This window comes from Haliotis cracherodii, unplaced genomic scaffold (genome assembly GCF_022045235.1).
Source record: "Haliotis cracherodii isolate W230 unplaced genomic scaffold, xgHalCrac1.p SCAF_2, whole genome shotgun sequence".
NCBI lineage: Eukaryota > Metazoa > Mollusca > Gastropoda > Lepetellida > Haliotidae > Haliotis > Haliotis cracherodii.
The window spans coordinates 4759530-4778533 of NW_027266275.1; the positions used below are offsets into that span (position 1 = coordinate 4759530).

The window sequence follows — 19004 nt, forward strand, 5'->3', positions numbered from 1 at the left end:
CAGTCAGGAGATGGAACTATTCAGTCAGTCAGTCAGTCAGGAGATGGAACTATTCAGTCAGTCAGTCAGTCAGTCAGTCAGTTAGTGAATGAAGGATCATGACCTGGAATATAAACTTATTATACATGTACAACGTTTAGGGGCTACTTCTTGTCCCTTTATCGGATGAATGAGTGAGGCTGTTTTCGCCGCAATATCACAACGAAGGACTGAAAGACGGACTCGGGAAGTCAAACAGTTCACACACTGTAGCCCATATTTTAGTCGGCTCTCACGCAACAAGCATGGGGTCAACTTTTGACAAAGCGAGTTACATGTTGATTTCTGTTGAAAATTAAATTCATTTTTGAATAAGCATATTCTTTGAACCAAAACGATGTAAACAAGATAGGAATTCTTCTTTGTTTACAAAACTTTTCTCCTCAACTTCAAAAATGGTATCGATTTGTTTTCCCCCAGAATTCTTCAAACGTCACAAACGTCCTCATGTATCCACGTAGAGAATCTACAGTGTTTGACAACAGTTCTTGTGACCGGTTGCATCAGAGCTTAGTCACGTGGGCGCTGAGTTGACATGGGGTTTCTGTGACTTTTGACATTGTCGTATGATTTTTTGGGTGTTTTTTTTTGTGACCGGTTGCATCAGCTCATAAAGATCTTGAACCGTTTGTGAAATGCTTCCGCTGCATAGTTCGCCGTGGGTATATTTAAATATGGGACATGGTTCGATCACAACTTATCTGAGGAATATATTTTACATCAAGAATCCTTATGAACTTTGGAATTACGACACAACTCTGATATACACTCCACATGGTATTTTGTTTACTTTCTTGTTGGTTGTACTGTGGTGACATTTCACTTTTGACCTCATTGTAAAACACGATTGGTTAAAATCAGTCATGTGCTAGACACACCTCCAACCGGAAGGTCACCTCAAGGACGTCTGTTGGCCAATCAAATGAAAGTGTTTCTCTACCCTATCAATCGTGGTGTGCGTTGCAGATAGACGTAGGGAATAATTCATCAAACTTTACGATTCTTTCGTGTATAGCGGGGTCACACAAATAGCAAGATGTTGCGTCGTGTTTCAAGCGACCTGTTCCATCTTTCTCAGAAAGTTGGGGTTCAAAAGGTGTTGGGAAATGCAGTCAGGGCGACGACCGTTTCTCGGCCCTACTCATCTTCGGCAGAGAAAAGTGACGACGAACTGAGTTTTAACGAAACGGTCGACAAATTCTTCGACAAGGCTTCTGCTTTGATCGAAGAACGACTTGTCGATGAGGTTAAAGGCAGGAATTTGACACATGAAGACAAAGTGAAACGGGTACGCGGGATTTTGAAGATAATCAAACCATGCAACCACATTTGTTCGATGTCATTTCCAATCAAGCGTGACAATGGTGAATACGAAGTTATAGAGGCATACAGGGCTCAGCACAGTCAACACAGGACACCATGCAAAGGAGGTAACACATTGGTCAAAATGATGAATAACTATGTCATGTATGTTAAACTTGTCCCTTGAATGTTTGCATATATCACATGCTTTTATGTCGGCCTTGAATGATACTAGGGTAGATAGAAGCATTGTCATTATGCTGGTCATTGGCCAATGCGTTTTCTGCTATGATTTACTACAATTGTAACATTGTAAATATAAAGGAAGGTATCGATTTAAAGGTCACGGATTTTCCTGAACCGAACGAGTTCAAGCGCTCATAAAATCCATCCATGAAGGACATAAAGGACGTTAGCTGCTGAGAACTTTGCCGGTCCTAATTTCGGTGGCCTGGAGCTTTCTACGAATACTAGGTTATTGAGAAGGATGTTTTATCTGAATTATCATCTCATTAATATGATCATGATGTATTTTGTGGAGATTTTAAACATAAGACAGGTGATGTTTCTAAATGTAATATCATTATTTTTCAAAGGTATCCGATACAGTCCTCTTGTCAATGTTGATGAAGTGAAGGCTCTTGCTGCTTTGATGACCTACAAGTGTGCTGTTGTTGACGTTCCCTTTGGTGGTGCTAAAGCTGGTGTAAAGATTGATCCCTCGAAATACTCAGAAAATGAGTTGGAAAAGATAACCAGAAGACTGGCAGTTGAACTAGCAAAGAAAGGCTTCATTGGTAAATCATGATAAAGTACCAATTGTTTACCTGTTTACCATTGTAAGACAATGCCAACTATAAAATAAGGTTGATCAAAATAATTTGTATGGCACAACTGAATATGAAATGTCATTAAAACCTTATGGGATTAAGTCCTTGATAAAATCCTCGTGATTTCATGCATTTGACAAAACTGGTTTACCATTGTTCAACTTTTCGGCATTAGCATGTTTAGGGAGATGTTAAATTCAATTCAATCACTGAACATGGTTGATTTCATTTACATATTTTAAAGTTAAATGTAGTCTCTGGGTAATTTTGTTTTGGACTTTATTCACAAATCAAGTGCTAAATAGTTATAAATGTAAAAGAGTTGCTTCATTTGTAAACATACATATGATTTTATTGTTCTTGAAAGGAAAAAGCAAAACCATCAAATCAGTGGAAACTAGCAAATTTCTTCCAGCTGTTTACATGTTGCTGCTGCATACATTATGTAGGTCCAGGCATCGATGTGCCAGCCCCGGATATGGGCACTGGTGAGAGAGAAATGGCCTGGATTGCAGACTCATTTGCCAATACTCTGGGTATGTAGAACATACGTCAACGTGTAATATGCATAATCTAACCTTGTCATATCTTTCATAATCATAAGGTGCGGGCATTGATGTCCCTGCCCCAGACATGGGCACGGGAGAGCGCGAGATGAGTTGGATTTGTGACACATATTCACAGACTCTTGGTAAGATACAATGAAGATATAGCACACACTTGTTTCAAGCCAAATGCTATTTAATACTCACACAGCTTCACGATGGTTTAACATGTTTAGTGAACAGGATAGATGGATTTATTTCATTTCTAAACTCGATCTTGTTTCATTATGTCGGAAATGTTTGCCAAGATATTGTACATTTAAAATTACATCATGAAACTTTGAAGTTCATTGTCCAGTACTCAGTCATTGTCCTTTTGACTCTTGATAGAATCTGGGTTTGAATTGTTCCCATGCCTTCTATATTCATATTTGGCCTTCATTCGTTGTTAAGGGCTTTATGATAATAAGAACAGTATGATTGTTGCCTGGGATACTGATCATATGTACATCAATTTTATGCTTGGTATCACATTTCATAACATTGTTCATGATTATCATGATCTAAATGAACTAACATTGTTGCTACTGTCACTGTTACTACAGGTTCAAACTGTTTTAAAAGTAATTCATAACAAAATCAGATCATGATATGACATGTTCCAAAAAATTTGTTACCCAATATTCGTGATATGAATCGTATTCGCCTCACGGTGTATTCGATGCAGCCCGAACGATTAGACTTTGAATACTAGCCATCCAATATTTTGTGGTTATTGAGTATAGGTACTATATTTTGGCTTGAAATCAGTGAGTGTCGGGGCCCTGGGTGTAACAGACTTGCTTGCTTCTCTTGATCTGTTGTGGGTGCAGGATCTCTTTGTTGTCCTTTTCTGTCTATAATACGACTAGAACCACTTTCTTCTAACATGTCATTAGGGACTGTGTTCTTTTCTGAACAGTTGGTCACTAGGTTTTGGTGTAAGTTGTAACAAATTTTAACTGGTTGTTTCTTTGACCATGTTGATTAGGTTATAATGTTAGGATGGGATTCATTCTAATTCTTCTCATCCAAACTAAATGACGTAGGTATTTACAAGTGGTATCACCATGTTTAAGTGTGGGACTTAGTCTGAGAGTGGGCTTTACCAAGTGTTTATTTGCAGACCTATTCCATGTTGGTGATGAGATGTAGGTTGTAGTGTTTGGTATGTGGTACCTTTCACATATACCCAAGCTTATTTTGTTCCTTGCTGATGTACACATGTAAATGACCATGTTTAACTGTTAGTCCCTTGGAACGTCCTTCACTTATAGATGTTGAAAATGAATATTCATGGCAGAAGCTGTTTACTTATTATTTGATCTTGTTTCTGTTGAAGTGGAATGAATTTGATCAAATGATTACGATTTTGTGTTCAGTGAATTATCTACCCTGCTTGAGGCCGATATCTTTGTTCCAAGTCATCAGCAAATGTCAGTAAAACTTCCAAATTAGAATTAAACATTTCATAAGCCATGCTATTATTGTTATAGTTATGTTGTGGCTTGGTAGTGATGACCTGTATTTCTCTGATAACACGGCCAATAGAGAAGAAAAGGCTTTAATGCTTTGTTTAACATTATTACATTGAATGCAGTGTTAAAATACAATGTTAAGATACCTCTGAATTTAGAAATAATACAAACTTTAAAAGAAATCCAATTTTGAACAAAATAACAATTTACCCAAGTTTGCCTACCAAGAGCACATAGTTTGGAATCATAGATAAATCCCTGGTGTTCCTGGTCCCATGGATGACGATGCAGTGTAACGTTCATCACAGTGCCCAGAGTCATTCCTGTTGTGGGCGACTTGACTGACTGAATACATGCTAGCCTCTAATGTACAGAGTAGGAGCTTATGCCAGGTAGCACTAATCAAAACAGATAATCCTTTGTAGTTCGTTGTTAAATAAATATATGCTAATTGGCTGACGTGTCTTCAATTCTGTTTATTCATCATTTGTAAATCCACACGAGTCAAGGTTTCATAATGTTTACTGTGTATGGTTGAATATAACAACAACATCTGATCATGTTTCCTGTATCAATGATTTGTCTGAAAATATTTGTCAGATTTTCTATGTACATGATGTATGTACTAAAAACAACTAAAATTAATTATTCTAACTCTAACTATTGATATCACTTTACATATGAATGTCACGAATTAATTTGGTATAAGTTCAAACATTAACACAATCTGTGCTCAAGAATGCCTTGAAAAGATATGCTTGTTGTAGATGTAGGATAATCTCTGAGTTTTGTCTCTTCCTTGGATACCTAGTGGATGGATTTGAAATTTCCTGGGCAATTCAGACACTAAATGTATAATGAATACTCAATGCCATTTAGAAAGTAGTGAAATGTTAGATTTAAACACTCTCTCAATAAAGTACAAATTCTAGTACTTTTGGGGGTTGAGTCCCATCTGGGATTCAAACACACTCTCAGAGTGAGGCACCTAATCACCAGCACAGTGGATTTATGGAAAATGTGCACACTTGTTTTTCATTTATATATATCCATGAATACAAACCATATTGAAGTCAATTCTTATAAATATAGTCAACAATAATTACTGCACAGACTGCTTATTTAAAGATTATCACTCAAAACTGCAGACATCAGCATGATCAGTACGAAATCAGTGATGTTCAGCACAATAATGCAACAAGCCCTGGCCATACTGTCATCAGCCAATCAGGAAACAGTAGTTTCTAAGTATGCGTGGCCTAAATTGTTTTTTGTTTATGGAAATGGAAATGCAAAAATATTGCTTGTACAGCATATCAACCTCAAGTAATACTGCTATAAGTTATGTGATGTTGTGGTTTGGCCACTATTAAGACAGTGACTTCATGATGGAGTTGTAGGATAGATCTTCAACAACCCATGCTTGCCGTAAAAGGCAACTATACTTGTCATTAGAGGCGACTAACGGGATCGGGTGGTCAGACTCGCTGACTTGGTTGATGCATGTCATTGTATCCTAATTGCGTGGATCGATGCTCATGATGTCATTCACTGTATTGTCTGGTCCAGACTCAATTATTTACAGACCACCGTTTTATAGATAGAATATTGCTAAGTGTGGCGTTCAACAACAAACAAACAAACAAATTGTCACGTACACTGATGAAGGAGGTGTAGTTAGTCGGGGAGAAAGATACAGTTCCGGTAATCAAGAGGGAAGAACAGTTACCAACAATGTTATTTCAGACAGAATATGTCTTGTGCAATGTGAGCAGACTTGACATTGTATAGTATTACTAGCAGGAAGACCTAAAGGGGAATCACTGTGGGAAATCCACTGATAGACAGGCTACCTGCCCTGTTTACCTTGACCTCATTTCTCAATGTATTTTGTTGTTTCATGACATGTTAAAGAACTTGTTAAGCCTTCACAGACCTATTGCCCAGTTCACATTTCCCATTGACCGTCACCTTCACCTCATCCTTGCATCACGGCATTCTAATCAATGCATCAACATTATGCTTCATGTTTACTAATTTTGAAACTTCAATCACCTCTCTATTCTTCTTAACATTTGTTAACAATAAACTGCATTACTAATTATTTTATAAGCATGTTTATAACTTTATTGAACTCTGCTGAATGATAGTAATCTGATGCTAAATTATTGCTTTGAAAATGGACTTCCCGTTTTAGGTAATAGTTTGAATGTCTGCCAGAGTCAATGTTAATTCAGCTGACATCCAATAGCTCTGTAAATAAGGAATCCTGTTACAGCAAGAGCTAATGTCTATACTGAATAAGAACCATCTTCATTGATGGAACTAAATCACTGTTCAAACATGTTACAAACACTTCTTTGCTAAAATGCTATCCAACTTGTATTGGGATTCAAAATAATTGTATTAACAATCATCACTTCCGTGTCTCCATCATCCCAATCAATAGGATTGTGGACATTGTCATCAGGATGACATTTGTGACTGCAGGACACTACGATATCAACGCTAGAGCGTGTGTGACCGGCAAGCCCATCCCACAGGGAGGAATCCATGGCCGCATCTCTGCCACAGGGAGAGTGAGTACATACATGCATGCATGCATACATACACACACATACATACATACATTACTGATTGTTTTGGGGTTGATTACTGAATGTTTCGGGGTGGATTACTGAATGTTTTGGGGTGGATTACCGAATGTTTCAGGGTGGATTACTGAATATTTTGGGGGTGTATTGTTAAAAAGAATCATGGTGTATTACTGAATGTTTCAGGGTGGATTTCTGAATGTTTCAAGGTGTATTACTGAATGTTTCAGGGTGGATTGATGAATGTTTCAGGGTGGATTTCTGAATGTTTCAAGGAGTATTACTGAATGTTTCAGGGTGGATTTCTGAATGTTTCATGGTATATTACTGATTGTTTCAGGGTGGATTGCTGAATGTTTCAGGGTATATTGCTGAATGTTTCAGGGTGTATTACTGAATGTTTCAGGGTGTATTACTGAATGTTTCAGGGTGTATTACTGAATGTTTCAGGGTGTATTACTGAATGTTTCAGGGTGTATTACTGAGTGTTTCAGGGTGTATTACTGAATATTTCATGGTATATTACTGAATGTTTCAGGGGGGATTGCTGAATGTTTCAGTGTGTATTACTGAGTGTTTCAGGGTGTATTACTGAGTGTTTCAGGCTGGATTACTGAATTTTTCAGGGTGTATTTCACGGAGTGGAGAACTTCATCAACGAGGCCAGCTATATGAGCATGGTTGGACTGACGCCAGGATTTGGAGACAAAACTTTCATTGTGCAGGTGTGTACTGGTAAACATGTCAAACAGTATGTCAGTTACATGAAGACAGATTGATTTATCTGTGTCCCTACTGTATTGTTCCATTACTGATACTATACTACTTAGCAATTGCTGAGGACCACACCTTTGACTAAAGATGACTATTTTGGTCTTTTGCAAATGGCGAGTACTATTAATAACTTTTATTAAAGTGTTAATGTGGCACTTCATCCAATTTTCATTGATGCTACAGCTTTTAAATGAAATGTCAGTTGCTAGTGCATAATGCTTAATTCATACTGAATGCTAAGAAAGGGAACTGATTCCACATGGAAGCATTACCATGTTTACACGTTGGTGCTGCAACTTTAGCCTTGAGTAAAGTTTAGGTCAAGTAAAATAATTTGCTCTAGAAGCTTCAGTTAATATGTTCCGCATGTTCAGATTGAAAACCAATCTCCAGGGTAATATCCAACAATAATATGTGTATATTCATAACGTGCCAAATCCACTGGCACACCCTAAAGTGTGTTACTTTATGACCCTGGTGAATGGATCTGTGTGCACTCAGGTTTCATGATGTCTTGGTTTTGGCTCGGTTCCTGTTGGCTTCGCTTCAGCATTGGCGTTCCTATCCTATTCCTAGCCATAACTTGAAAACCGTTCAGTATATTTCAATGAAACTTGGCATATGCATTGCTCATCAGCTTAACTGGGGCCCTTTCAAAGCTATTTTAAAAAAATGTTTTTATGGAAACAATTTTGACTTAGTCTCAAGCAACTCTTGACTTCTTTTCCGTGCCATAACATTCCAAGTAATGAATTGCATGAAACTATACATATGGAATGACCACATGCTCTACTATTGTCTTCTAATTTTTGCTTTTTTTTATTTCTTGTGTTTCCATGGAAACAATTTGGAAATTTGTAAGAGTCTTTCTACTAAGCATAAACTGATGGGTTACGTCTATTTGCACAATTCTGTTTCAAACATGTACCAAGATAGGTTGTGTAATCTGTGGTGTTGCAGGGTTTCGGCAACGTCGGCATGCACAGTATGAGGTACCTGCACAGAGCGGGGGCCAAGTGTGTCGGTATCGTGGAGTACGATGGAAGCATCTACAACCCAGAAGGAATCGACCCTCGGGAACTTGAGCTGTACAAGATTGTACGTCTATTTTCATCTTTGTGGAAATTCAAGGGCTGAATAACAATATCCAATGCTTGTATTAAAATAAATATCAGAAAGTAGGATCTGGTTGATTTGCTGTCATCAAACACTTTTTTTTCAGCCCCAGATTCAATTATTTGGAGTAGCTGAAATAATTTCTAGCCATGCTAGCTTCCGATTGATAAGCATTTGGTCATTTTATTTGATTGCATTCTATTATTGTAAGAGTCGGTCGGGTAGCCTAGTGGTTAAAGCGTTTGCTCGTCACGCCGAAGACCTGGGTTCGATTCCCGACATGGGTACAATGTGTGAAGCCCATTTCTGGTTTCCCCCGTCGTGATATTGCTGGAATATTGCTAAAAGCGGCGTAAAACCATACTCACTCATTCACTATTATTGTAAAGTGGGGGCTCAGTCTTAGACATCTGGATGCAGCTAAGACTCTGGCATTTGAAACTTTAAATTTGTTCAGTATGTGGGCCCGATTGTTTGCAGGAACACGGAACTGTTGTTGGCTTCCCTGGAGCACGTGCTTACGAGGGAGACCTGCTGTGTGAGAAGTGTGACATACTGGTGCCGGCAGCCAGTGAGAAACAACTCACTTTAGAGAATGCTCACAAGATTCAAGCCAAGGTACACCGTTTGTGGCAATGCATGATGGGTATCATCCAGATTACTGCGCAATCTTACATGGTTTTAAAGTATATTGACATGTTAATTAATTGCAAATGATTTCCATGTCATTTAAGCGGCTAACCAAGCACATGTTTCCATTAACCTTAAATTGGCCACACCCACTGCTTCCTGATTGGGTGATGATAGTGTGGGTGGGGCTTGTGTTGCATTAATCCGCTGAACAGTGACCCTGATTTCATGTCGTCTACAATGCTTTATGATTAAATATGCAATTTTTTACTTATCCTGCATTACTCCTTAATGCATCTACTGCTTACCTTTGACAAAGATATGAAGAAAAAAGGTAGTTTTCACTTTCAGTCTACTTTTGTGAGGACCCACTGGGAAAATCCCAGGGCAGGAGCAGGGATAAGAGGGGGAAGCATTGAAGCTTTGAACAATCACGACTGGGAACCCCACCCACAGTCCTCCCAATGGTCAAGGAAGGCTGGGCGTTTTCTGGCAGAACTTGTCGGTCTGGTAGAGGCATTCGTACTAAATGTACTGTGCATTGACATAGCGGTAAACCCATCGTTGACCATGTCTCCTCCACCTTATAGACTATTAGGCTTACCCAAGCAACATCAACTACACAAATCCACCATAGACATCTTGCAGAAGAGAACTATAAAGATTGTACACGCCCCAGCGCTAAAATTCTCACATCTTCCTGGTACCCAAGGACTCAGACAAGATGCAGATGATCCACAATATCTCAGTGTTCAACGAGTGCTGAGCGCTCCTTTGAGACAGATCAGGACCAGTCTCCATGCCTTCGACTCCCTGATCAGTCTCGACGTACCTGCATGTACCTAACCATCCCACAGGCCGCAGGTTTCTCCGGTTCCAGTTCTATGTGGTCCTCTACTAATGGGCGGTCCTGCCCTATGGCATTTCAGTGGCCCCGTGGCTATTTACATGCAATCTGTCACCTGCCCTGCGACAATCTCGCACACTTCGCCAGTAGCAAGTGTTGTTGGAATTGCTCACATCAGCAAGGACATCACTCGACCGTTTCACCTAAGGACACATCTCAACTGGTGGACGATAGTCGAACGTCTTAGGAGGCGTCTCCTTATCCAGGCTAGCCCCAAAACCACACCCTTCAGGGGTTGGGTGAACATCTACAGCGCGAGACAGCCTCAGGGCTGTGTTCAGGCTTACAACGTAATTGGCACATAAACAACCTCAAGTTGGAGGCGTTCATTCTGCCAATTTCTCATGGGTTTATTCTGGCAATTTTACATGGGCAGGAGCAGCTACGATACACCCAACTCGCAATCTCCACTGGCAACAGCACGGTGGTGTGATGCCTGCACAGTCAGCAGACTATGCACTCTCACTCCCTGCTTCAACAGACGTTCCGGTTCGTTCATCTTGTGGATCACATAGGACTACAATTCCTAGTCCAGCAAATCCCCGGATGTCGGAATATTTTGGTGGATGCTTTATCCCAACCAGACATGGTGGCTCCCATGGAGTGGAAGGCCCACCTAGAGGCATCAATGCTGTGGTCAAACTGACATCAACCTTTTCACAACACATCAGAACCACCAACTAATGATGTACATCCGATCCCAGATCCACAGACTTGGGCGGTAGACGCATTTACCATCCCCTGGGAAGGGTTAAAAGCGCATGCTTTTCTGCCTCTTGTACTACTTCCCAGGGGGATTACAAAATAAAAGCAACCAAGAGCATCACTCTGATTTTGTCGCACCCTGGGGGCCAGTGAGGGGTGGTATGTAGACCTCAGAAGCCTCGCAGTGGACAGTCCACTACCAGAGTGGCCAAACTTACTCATCCACCCTCAAAGCAAACTACCTCTCCCAACGCCAGGCAGATATCATAGACACGCTTGGCTTGTCTTTAAAGAGCTAAAGGCTATTTGGCACGGGCAACTAAGGCCATTGCTGTATACCTTGGGGTTATGGCGATCGTTTGAAACCTTTTGTAAAACAAAAATCAAGATCCCACTACAGTATCACCTCATTATTTAGCCGAGTACCTCCTACTCTTGACCTCCTACCAAACGACACTTGAAAGGAAGCACCATTACTACGTACTTGGTAGCGCTTAATTCAGTTTCACAATCACAAATGATCAAAGTTCCAGAACTACAGGCCCCTTAATGCTCCTTCAGACTGGAGGATCAGAAGGCCAAATTCCGTCCCCCCACTTGGGATTTGAATGTGGTACTTTAAAGGATTGCGTACATCTCCAAATGCTTCATCCCTTTTCTACCTCACCAAGAAGGTGACCATGGCACAGGTTAGCAAGTTCCATTAGTTTGGTAGCAGTCTAGTAGGTGACCAGCCCCTGACGCAAATAATGAACTCTTCCTGTTCAGAGCCAGTCTTACATGACCTGCGCAGTGTTTTGACACACCCTTTAAGCCTTGGTTGGGTAACTCAGTTTTTAGAGATTAGCTATTTTCTTCTTACTGTTGTTTACCAGGACTGATCCTCTTTTCTCGTTTCTCTCTGATGGATGAGATTGAACAAGCAAAACCGATCGGCGCTTGACATGTTTGGCGCTTGACATGTTTGGTGCATCAAGGGCTTATATATATTGAGGATATATATCTGAATGTATGCCCACCAACTTCGGTCTGACACGGATGCATAAGGTGTAATGTAGGATAAGTAAAACATTTAGTATAATCCAAGATATTTTTTATACTTGTAAACTTATCCTGCATTACATTACCATCGCAGACCTGCCTCCCCACTATAGCGCGGGTCACAAGCAGTAATATGACCAGATGTGACCAGATGTGACTTCATGACGGACGGTCACATGACAGCTGTGATGGGTCCTTACAAAAGTAGACAGAGAGTGAAAAAAAATGTTTTCTTCATTAAGGACAATCACTAGGCACTGTCTCTTTGTCAAAGGTGAGCAGTAAATGCAATAAGGAGTAATGCAGGATAAGTTTACAAATGTGAAAAATAATTACTAAATCTGTGAAGTTATTATTGTTGACTAATTTATTTATATGAATTGACTTAGCATGTCCGCTATGCATATTTACACAATATGCACACCAGATTTTATGTTGATGGCTCCGTAAACACAAGTTACATGGAAGTCAGTTCTTAGATATTTTATCTTTTGATACATTGAGACATGGTAGTATTTTAGTTGAGGCATATTCCTTCACGATGTTAAAGTGAGACATTTTTCAAAGAACTGAGTTTTAGACATTTTAAAGTAAAGAGTGTGGTAATTATTACACTGAACAATGTGTTTGTGAGCAACACATTTAGATTGTGAAACAAAAGACTGTATCGGCATATCCTGTCCTGTGCAGATTGTAGCTGAGGGAGCCAATGGACCGACAACGATGGGAGCTGACAAGGTGTTCTTGGAGAGAAATATACTTGTTATCCCTGTGAGTTTATAGAGTTTATTGTAAAGCTTAGTTGATATTTGATTTGTATGGATTGCAGAAATTGGACAGTAACAAAGAATCGATGTGAACATTGGAATTTCATACAAATACGACCCTGATTAGAGCCATAGCATCATAATGCAAAGAAGTATGAGCTGATTTTATCTCCTGAACTTCATTTCACATATTATTTCTTTGAAACCAATTTAACTGATTATGTAGATATGGAATTAAATGTAACCTTTATCATATAAGCATGTGACCGCCTCCATGGTAGAGCGTCCACCCGGAGATCCGTTTGGGGCTCGATCCCCGGCTGCATCGTACCAAGATGTTAAAAGATGGTACTTGTTGTTTCCCTGCCTGGCACTTGGCATTGAGGCACTAAAACAAGGACTGGTCGGCTTGAGTCAGTATACTGGGCATTCATGTTAAACCGTAGCATGCTATGTCAGTGGTCTAGCACCATAAAATCCTCATTAGTCCAGACTAGTACAAGAAGCCAAACATATGTGCATTCACGTAGCTATATAAGTGCAATAATCTTGAACGTGACGTTAAGCCCCATTTCACCTCACCTCAGAGGCCTGTACTTCATATAATGGAACCTGGTTTGTGTTTGTTCAGGACTTGTACATTAACGCTGGTGGTGTGACGGTGTCGTACTTCGAGTGGCTGAAGAACCTCAACCATGTCAGTTATGGCAGACTCACTTTCAAGTATGAAAGGGAATCCAACTATTATCTTCTTGGTAAGTAGTTTAACCCAGCTATGTTAGTCATGCCTGTTGTTAGTCCTTTTTATTGTTTGTAGATGGATATGTTTGTTATAAGTCCTCTGGTTGGTATTGTGGGCAAACATATTCTAAAAAATTCAGATTTCTCTTTTGAATTTGTTGACTTTTGGTTGCTAATCTAATATCTTATGGGACAGTGAGACCAGGACTTATCTAAGGACAAATTATTTCCTAATTTTTGTGTATATAATTAAACGAATTTGAAAATTTGTAAAGAAAATTTTCAAATTATCTACTCAAATGCTCTTCGCCTATGATTGATCTTGTCAAAAGCTCACTTGAGTTTCTCTAGTGTCTTTTTAAAGTTTTAAAGTCAGATTTCTGCTTCTCGGAGTTCTAGTGGTAGATTGTTCTGTAGCAGTGGGCCAGCATGTCGAAATGACCTATCGCCATATGTTTTGGTACTTTGGTTCCACTAGCAGATGTTGATCTTTTGATGCTTGTGTGGTACTATAGGTTCCTGTAAGTCTGCAGGAGCCGAACTGTGCATTGCCTTGTAAACCAGAGTAAGTAGTATAAATTCCCCCTTTTGTTGGACTGGCAAATGCTATCAGTCAGAATCCAAAGGCGTTTCTTAGAATGTATGATTCTTTTTCTCCAGAGAGTGTTCAGAAATCTCTTGAACGCAAGTTTGGAAAGAATGTAGGCCAAGGCAGCATTCCCATTCTGCCAAGTGAAGAGTTTGAAGCTCGCATTGCTGTAAGTAGAAGTCTTGAAGTTCTGGGAACTCTCAACTGAGGTCAAAATGTTGTAATATTAATATAGAAAATGTCACATAAGGAAAGTATTGTTATGTGTCATAATTGTTCTGTGTTTAACAGTGTGAAACAAATTTCAACTACAATTGCTAAAATTAATCTTATTTCAAGATGAAGACATAAAACTTTTTTTGATGACATTTCATGGCTACTTCTTGCGTCTTCATCAGATGTATGCTGATTAACTGTTAACGTTTAGTTTTTATGCTCGTCCAACTTCCAAATGCCAATTAAAGACTTTTTTCTCAATATACACAACAGGGTGCTTCCGAGAAGGACATTGTACACTCAGGACTGGACTACACCATGGAGAGATCTGCAAGGGTGAGTACTTGTGTAGCACCAGTAGGTGCTGTGTACGACACAACTACCACACCCAACATGGGCACCTTGTGTAGACTTGACTGGGCTCGGGTTACTGCCACTTCCTTATGGGTAGAGACATGTGTAGCACCAGTAGGTGCTGTGTATACTACCACACCCAACATGGGGACCTTGTGTAGACTTGACTGGGCTCGGGTTACTGCCACTTCCTTATGGGTAGAGACATGTGATGACACCAGAGAACCTGCCTTCTTTCCACTTTATTCCATGATCCAGCCCATTAAATTTTAATTTAAGAACAAGAAGTTGTAACATACAAATTAATGAAATACTTTCTATGCAATGATAACGCAGCATGTGGTCCTGTGCACAGATCACAAATTAGGTGAAGTTAAGCAACTTCGGTCACGGAGAGTAGTTGGATGGGTGACCACATTCAGCAGCTTGACTCCTGAGAGTTTGTAGGGCTTCGGTCCTGCCCCACACTGAAGCACATGTACCTCATGTGGTGTCTCCTTAGGCAAGTGACTTTGTTCAAAATGTGCCTCTGTTCACCCAGCAGTGAGTGGGTACCCGGTAGGATGAGATGGAAATGTGACTGTTGACCTTCTAGCGCCTCACAGGCAGCTTGGGTTGTATACATCCCAGGGAGCTGAGAATGAAAAATCGAGTGCTCACTGCTCCATTGACCGGGGTAATAATGGTGTAGCGCCATGAGCATCCACTTGGTGAATGGAATCTGGCGCATCATAAATGAACATATTATTATTATCATTATTTTTATTATTAATATTATTATTGTTATTATTATTATCTGAAATGATTATTGAGTCATATGGTACCAAATTGCAGAACATCATGAAGACTGCAATGAAGTACAACCTGGGTTTGGACATGAGAACTGCAGCCTTCATCACGTCTATAGAAAAGATCTTCGGTGTGTACCAGGAGGCTGGTCTCACCTTCACATAACCTGCACGTGCCTTGTCAGCTGCATCACCCTGGCCATCGCCTGCTTGCACTGGGAGGGAGGAGATGTGTAGGAAGTGTTGTGCAACTTGGATAGGGTTGTGTTGGGTAACACCATATGAATACATGTAGTGCTGGTTAGGTTAAACTCTCCACATCAATACTGTTGCTTATACATGGGAAGGGGGGGGCATCATATAGTGCTGTTGGCTGTCTTGCCACCTGTGTAATATTAAGTGAACGTTCATACAGACAGGGGTTAAAAAATGTGTTTGGCCATAAACCAGCGAGCCATGACAACCATTATGCTGAAATAGTTTATACAAGTCTCAACACATTAAAGTACTCATGGAAAAGAAAAAAACCTGTTTTGCTGGATTTAGTAATCAACACAAAGCATTACGTAGATGTAAATACGAAATAACAAAACAACTGGAAAAGTACTAACAACAATAAAAATAACAGCAATGTTTATGTACATAATAATAATGACATGTGAGTTGTTGTTTGAGAAGGGAATATGTTACTTTTACGTTCTGATATTTTGACGATGATTCACTATCCCACAATGCCACTGACAAATCACTAACCACTGACAAATCACATGCACGTGGGTTTCAAGAACCTGTTGTCAAGGTGTCATAGGTCACCTGGTTATGCTCAGTTTCACAATAGTCTGTTTTGTTCATATTTTAACACACTATTATGTGTAAAAAAGACTTAAAAAACCTTTGATATGCTGTATTTGTGCCAAGGCCCAATTAGTACTAATTGAGTTGTTTGAATATTTATATATTTTGTATATTAACTGCATTTATTTAAACTCTGAGATCGAAAAAAACCAGGATTTTTTTCATTTCCGTGAGTACTTTAGTGACATGGTTATGAAAACAACTGAATATCAGTATCTGTTGTGTTGGATATTTACATTAGCTGTTAATTCATGACTAATGTATTTTTTAACCCCTGAGACAGCATCCAACTAGTGCCACTGATGAGAAAAGATTTTTTTGAAGGCAGTTGGTGGTATCTATATTATTGGAAGTAATATTAACTCTTTTAGTTACCAGGTATTCCGGTAGTTTTACTATGATTTGTAGTACTTTGGGTTGTAATTGAGGATGGAGACTGTCTGTGCTGTATGATGTTCATGCGGAAGTTGATATTGAAATACTCCTTGGATATTATCATTATGATATGTAACTGGGCTGTAACACTTCACGTTGCTGCAATAAGATTCATCAGACACACAGGCCAACTGATACTAACACGAAAACACCAGGTTAGGTTAGTGAGTTGTAATTCTCCAACATTGGCAGACCAGAGATGATTACAAAACATTTAAGTAAATTGATAACTATGACATTAATAAACGCTTGACATTCTTGAGTATAGTCTCAGTAAGTGTCATTACCATGGAAACACCTTTCCTAAACAAGTACCAGTATCAGTTTGTTTTGGTGATTAAGATACATGTGTTCATCTTGCAAGAAGTATGGCACAGCCCTGGTGCTGAAGGTGAATAGTTATAGCCCTGGTGTGCAGCCCCTCTTGATCTTCCTTTCTAGACCTAGCATCTTCATCAGCACAAATGTGTCATTATTGACATCAGTCCACTGATTTCAGAGTCGTATAGTTTACTTACAATTATATTTTATTACTTGCTGACATGATAGATGGTCTGTATGTTTGATGATGAAGATCACCATGATATCATTGTATCCATGTACTTATTGTGACCAAAAATAATAACATTAGATTCTTCTGCTTTTATCCTATTTTCCTAGTTATGATGGTCTGTCACTTACCGTTATATTGTTAGATATATTTATTCAATGTTATGTTTTCTTAGTAATACAAGTGCTAAGAATGTATTCCTGTGAATTTATACTGACATGAAAAGGAATGCTCTTCTCTCACCCAATAATGGTAGAGGAATCTCATGTTTTTGAGTGCTTCTTACTCGTGCAGTCCACACCCCTGTGATTTTGAAACCTTCTGTTGCTTACGTTTGAGAAATTAAAATGTAAACATAAAGGAAATATCTGCCATAATCTGTTTATTATTTATTTGATGAACATATATATTGGATATAGAAGTTAGAACTGCCAACTGATTCAAAACAAGGTAAAGCCTTCTGTTTTTCATAGAACTATTGTTAATCTGTCATGGTATGACTGCGTTTATGATACAGCAAGGTCACGATACGATATGTATCGCGATACGCATCTTTACATCATATCATGTGGAAACCTCTTGTCAATAAATGTTTCAGAGCAGGTTCAAATAGAAAGCTAGCTGTAGACACGTTTTCGAAGCAGGTATGTTTTGGAGTGAACTTGAAAGGCAATACATTTTGCGATATTTGACTGACAAAAATGCTGGGAGTCATTAAAAGTGTATTAGGTAAGTTATTTTAGCAAATGTATCTTTTTGTATCAATACAGGGAAGAACATATCATTTATGGTATCGTCGCATTGTTTCACCCCTAGTATGACATGAAAAAACTCATTGTTCTTTAACTTCTTCTGATTGGTAAGTAAAACATTTACCAGGTATACACGAATCTGTAACATCTAACTTACCATTGCTGTCACTGTCACTGTAACCATGGTAACAGTTATTTGAGTGTCTGTATACACCAAGTCTATATGAATGACAACCCCTCAACATTCTGCAGGGAAGACAGAGACCTCAATTTAATCTTTTCGATTAAATACAAAATATTCATTCCAAGAGATTCCATAAGATGCGACAATCGTGACCTCAAAATTAGCTTTAATATAGTAAATCCATCACCATATTTTTAGTTCTTGTTTCTGAAGAAAACTATATATTTGATGCACAAAACTGACAGTATAGTTCACCTTGCAGTGGGTTTCATTATGCGGATGTTTGTAGCAATCTCCTGGATCCTGTGTGAAAACATTGTAATAGTTGCCATCTTTGATTTTTACATCTGAATAAATATTTGTATACATGTGTTAATATGTGTTTCCTTTTACAATATATTGGCTTGTGTTCAAGTCCGCACACGACTGAGGTGGAGTGGTGGAATAATTTCAAAATTGAGAGATTTTCACTTGTTTTCAGGATTATAAGGCAGGGTTTTACCTTGTCTTCCAAAAGAGGGGGTCCAGGCCTGACCAACCGATCAATTTGGTCACCTCTTGTGACCAGCATTGGTTGCTGGATTGTCTGGTCCAGACTTGATTATTTACAGACCGCCGTCATACAGCTGGAATATTGCTGAGTGCGGCATTAAACAACCAACCAACCACTGGTTGTTGGGGATCTAATCCAACCTGGAATCCCCACAGGGAATTCTCGTGTCTACCCACAATCCTGGAATAGTGAAGCATACTGAAGACACTGGAACACATAA

The 19004-nt window shown here is 39.2% G+C and overlaps 1 protein-coding gene across 2 annotated transcripts; it reads left to right on the forward strand.

The window, feature by feature from the left end:
• Positions 1–961: 961 nt before the first annotated feature.
• Positions 962–16056, forward strand: LOC139469556 (glutamate dehydrogenase, mitochondrial-like). Of its 2 annotated transcripts, none has more exons than XM_071251749.1 (12): positions 962–1469; positions 1938–2138; positions 2621–2707; positions 6724–6812; positions 7454–7552; positions 8562–8699; positions 9198–9335; positions 12691–12771; positions 13399–13522; positions 14169–14266; positions 14587–14649; positions 15502–16056. In XM_071251749.1, exons 1-12 carry the CDS (start codon positions 1076–1078, stop codon positions 15619–15621), a joined length of 1632 nt encoding a protein of 543 aa, XP_071107850.1. In that variant the 5' UTR covers positions 962–1075; the 3' UTR covers positions 15622–16056. The 2 variants fall into 2 exon arrangements, with proteins under 2 accessions (XP_071107850.1, XP_071107849.1); XM_071251748.1 differs by lacking the exon at positions 2621–2707 and adding an exon at positions 2776–2862 and having other exon boundaries at positions 963–1469.
• Positions 16057–19004: the final 2948 nt, after the last annotated feature.

Bases quoted from the DNA above. Each gene is read 5' to 3' on its own strand.
- LOC139469556 (XM_071251749.1), top strand. From the start codon at position 1,076: ATGTTGCGTCGTGTTTCAAGCGACCTGTTCCATCTTTCTCAGAAAGTT. The intron at 2,139-2,620 runs GTAAATCATGAT...TACATTATGTAG, and splicing joins AGCAAAGAAAGGCTTCATTG to GTCCAGGCATCGATGTGCCA. The intron at 13,523-14,168 runs GTAAGTAGTTTA...CTTTTTCTCCAG, and splicing joins ATCCAACTATTATCTTCTTG to AGAGTGTTCAGAAATCTCTT.